General features: G+C 46.5%; 1 protein-coding gene across 1 annotated transcript; it reads left to right on the top strand.

Moving 5' to 3' along the window:
• The first annotated feature begins 752 nt into the window (after window positions 1–752).
• Window positions 753–3,286, top strand: LOC119365983. Its single transcript, XM_037631644.1, has 3 exons — window positions 753–1,627; window positions 1,854–2,080; window positions 2,176–3,286. The coding sequence occupies exons 1-3, from the start codon at window positions 907–909 to the stop codon at window positions 3,184–3,186; spliced, it is 1,959 nt and encodes a 652-aa protein (XP_037487541.1). The 5' UTR covers window positions 753–906; the 3' UTR covers window positions 3,187–3,286.
• The last annotated feature ends 664 nt before the right edge of the window (window positions 3,287–3,950 follow it).

Here is a 3,950-nt window from a genome sequence, read left to right on the forward strand (position 1 = left end):
GTTTTTAATACCATATGGATATGCCTACGAGAAGCTAATTACTCCAACTGTGACCATGTCAAAAAATTATAGAGATGGATGGAGATGTACAAACGTAGTGACACACACACCCATCTTAGCAAAATGGCGAGAATGAATGCACAAGGTAGTAGGGCTGCCTTCCACTTCAAATAATTGATCACCTCGTAAAGAGAGAAAAAAAACATTAAGAAACATATGTTACCGCTTTGTCCAGTTCCTCATTTGATAATTCAATTCCAAGAAGCCCCCACCGAATGTGTGTGGAACAAAGAGAAGCGTTCGGCGGGTAGGAGTGAAAAAAAAGAGAATAGAACATAGTCTGGTGGATGGGATAGATAGTAGAATTATCACATCATCTTGTTTCGAGTGCATGAGCATTTTTCAGATACACGAATTTCATTTTTTGGTATGCATGAACTTTTTTTTACAACAATAATTTCATTTTCTAACCAATTTATAGAATTATTACAAATTCAATATAAATTTGGAGTTTGCAATGAAAAAACATTGTGCTGTTAGTGGACCGTGCCGAATATGGCTTTGAAGTCCGGTGCACCTGCGATTCTACTGGGCCGGGCTGAGCGGAGAGTTGGGTCCTTTGCCTTCCCCCTAACAAAGGAAAATATCGTGTGTTGCTCAAAAAAAAAGTAAAAAATAGCGTGTTCTCGCCCCCCAAAAAAGGAAAATAGCGGCGGCGGCGGCGGCGGCGGCAGCCGGAGAAGAAACGACGGCGGTGAGGGCAGTGAGATAACGACCGCTGGGAGTTCGAAGACAGGGAGTGGCGAGTCCGAGTTAAGCAAGGAGCTCTATGAGGCCGCAATCTGCATGTAGGAGAGGATCCGCGCGTTGCAGTCCGCCGGTTGGATCGGCAATAAAAGGGAATCGATGGAGCCCCAGAGCAAGATTCGCGACGAGGACGACGAGATGGAAACCGGAGGGGAGCTTTCGACAGGAAGGAGCAGCGGCGAGTCCCTGCATCTTGCCGCCGCAGTCGAGACCGAGTGGAGGATCACCGGCGACTCCGACGAGAACTCGGTGTTCATCCTGGAGGAGACCGTGCACAGATTGGTTAGCGACATCATGCCGGAATTCGAAGCAAAGGTCGGCGACGTCGCTTCAGTGCTCGAAGCAGAGGAGACCCGGAAAGAGGCACTGGCGGCGCTGAGCTTCGGCTTCAGACTGCAGTTGTTCTCCGAGCAGATCGATGAGCTGCGGCACGAGATGTGCAAGTTGCTGAGGTCGTTCTCGCCGGAAAACAAAGATATAAGGAGCACCATGATCAAATTTATCTCTGAGCCGTACCTAGGCCGTATCTGCAAATTGCAGTGGATCTCTGAACGTGTCAGTATGCTCCAGCGAATGGACCCAGACTTCGACTCCAAAGTGAAGTCAACAATCATCAAGCTGAAATCGGAATCCTTCTTGTTAGCCATGGAGGAGTTGAAGGAGGAGGAGGAGGAGGAGGAGGAGAGCGGCAGGGAAGGAATCGCCGGAGAAGGTCGTGGAGACCAAGAAGTTTCCATGGAGATGGAGGAGAAGAGATTCGCTTCCTACCGCCGCTGCTGGGAACGTTTATGGGGCAATGACCGCAGCTTCGAAGACCAGAGTGAGTAAAGCGTGCATGCTGCTAGTTATCTACTCTTAGTTAGTTTTCTTCTTTATACTTACTGCATGTCTCAAGCAAGCTGATTCCTTAAAAGTTAGAATTTACTCCACTTGTAGTATGTAGTCATATTGATTCTACTTTATTCTTCTTGTATGCATAAAAGGATTCTGGCCGCTATATAGTTACTTCATGTTCAATCTTTAACTCATACTTAACTTGGATGCAGCATTATTGAGCCCCATGCTCTTTACACATTGCACAGCTAGCCGCATCCCGAATGAAGCTGTCGCCGGGAGTACCTTGCAGATCCACTCCATCAAAATCTCAACAGCAAAAGAGCTCACATTGCCACTGGAGGTGTATGGGGTGGTCGCAGTCCGAGATGCTGTGGACCATCATCGCAACCCTCTATTCCTTCGTTCAAGAACGCATTGCCAAATCCTTGAAGAAAATGTATGTATGGTATTTTTGTGGTCTTAATCTTTTCTTTGTTGCCTGGCTGCCTGCATCCTTGTTGATTAGTTAATGGCAAACAACGATGCTTGCAGGATTCATTTTTGCGCTTGACTGGCCCGGTTCGTGCAATTGTGTCGATGGATACTGTTTACATCGAAATCCAACTAAAAGTAAAGGGCGCAACAAAATCTGAAGATACAACATTGATCAGTACATTCGGCTTTTACAATGGTGACAGTTCTGGTACCTTTCTCCTGAAAAACAGTTTGTGCACAGTGGAGTTATGCTATGAGCAACTTAAACAGTCGGTCCAGGCCACTATCATGGGTGTGTTTGTTACACCCAAACAGGAATCATTGCCTTTTCCATATGGTGGCCGAGTTATTTGCTCTTCACTGCCTCAGGATGATAATGAAGATATCGCTGGGCTTCCATCTAGGGAAGTCTTGCTGCTTGATTCGAAAGGTGGAAGAATGTCTCTGACTAATAATGGCTACCTTAGTCTGGCAAGAAGTGTAGTTTCTGTGGAGTTAAAAGGAAAGCTGCAAGTCCTCATAATGGCTGAATCACCATCACAAAATGCTGAGATTGCTGCGCAATTCCTCTTCACACCCGAAAAATGCAACATAAGTAAAGGTGAATGTTACCTCCCTGATGGCTCTAAGGTTGAGATTACTGTTGCTTGGTCCCTCATTCCCTCGACGATGCTACAGTCAGGTGACAGTCGTGAGGACAGTGGGATGGTGACCGGAGGATATTCAAAGGAAAGGACTGGCGGGTCCATGTTAAGTGAGGAGGTATGTAAGGCTGGAATCTTAATGCAGGAGAGTATCCGCTGGGTCCAGGCCCGGGAGGAGAAGATGTTAGAGATTGGACTTTGCAACTCCGTGGAACACTCGAATCTTCTGAAGTTGAAATTTGATATGTTGGAGTTGTCGGAAAAGATCTTCGGTCAGGCCGAGTACGAGACCCATTTCAAAATTCGCGACAAGGGTAAGATGGAAACTGGAGGGAAGCCTTTGAAGGGAAGGAGTGGCGATGTTGAATTGTTGAGGATTTGGCAACGAAGGCAGAATGTTGAAGACACTGAGCAAGATTGGTGACGGGGGCAAATTGTTCTCCAAGCAGTTCATGGAGCCGCTGGTCAATTTCTCAATTTCTGTAGCCAGATCTGTCAGAAACATGATTGAGGAGGAGGTAGAGACTGAGACGGCAGGGGTGGTGCCGATGGTCAGCTTCAAATTACATTTGCTCTCCAGGCAGTTTGATGAGCTGTGGGACAACATGGGCCAGCTAGTCTCAACAGAAGCAAAATTTCTAGCGATATGCATGCTTATTCATGAGCCCTTCGCATGCTATTGCTCCACACTGAAGTTTATCTCTGCAGTTTTCAACCGGCTTTGTCAATGGGTGCCAGATTTGACATCGGCAATGGGATCGATAAGGGAACACGAGGAGATAGAGGACGGGGATAAGGATAGGAAGGTTGTGAGTGAGTATGAGGAGGAGAAGAAGGCTGAGGAGTTCTATTTCAATGCCCACCGTGAAAACTGGGAATTTAGTCGCAGCAACTTTGGCAGCTTTGAAGACCCAAGTGAGTAAATGCGCTAGTGATATGGTCGTAGTTAGTATGCTTTTCTTCTTCCACTTACTGCATGTCTCAAGCAAGCGAATTCGTTCTGTAAGCGTAGGGATTTACTCTACTCAGATTGACTCTTCTTTATTCTTCTTGAATGTATAGTAGAAGCAATCTGTGCACTCTTTAGTTAGTTCACGTTAGATTTCTAACACATACTTCACTTGGTTGCATGCAGCGGTATTGAGCCCCTTGCTCTTTACCCACTACATAGCAGGCCACACCCAACTG

The sequence above is a fragment of the Triticum dicoccoides genome, chromosome 2B, assembly GCF_002162155.2.
Source record: "Triticum dicoccoides isolate Atlit2015 ecotype Zavitan chromosome 2B, WEW_v2.0, whole genome shotgun sequence".
NCBI classification, from domain to species: Eukaryota; Viridiplantae; Streptophyta; class Magnoliopsida; order Poales; family Poaceae; genus Triticum; species Triticum dicoccoides.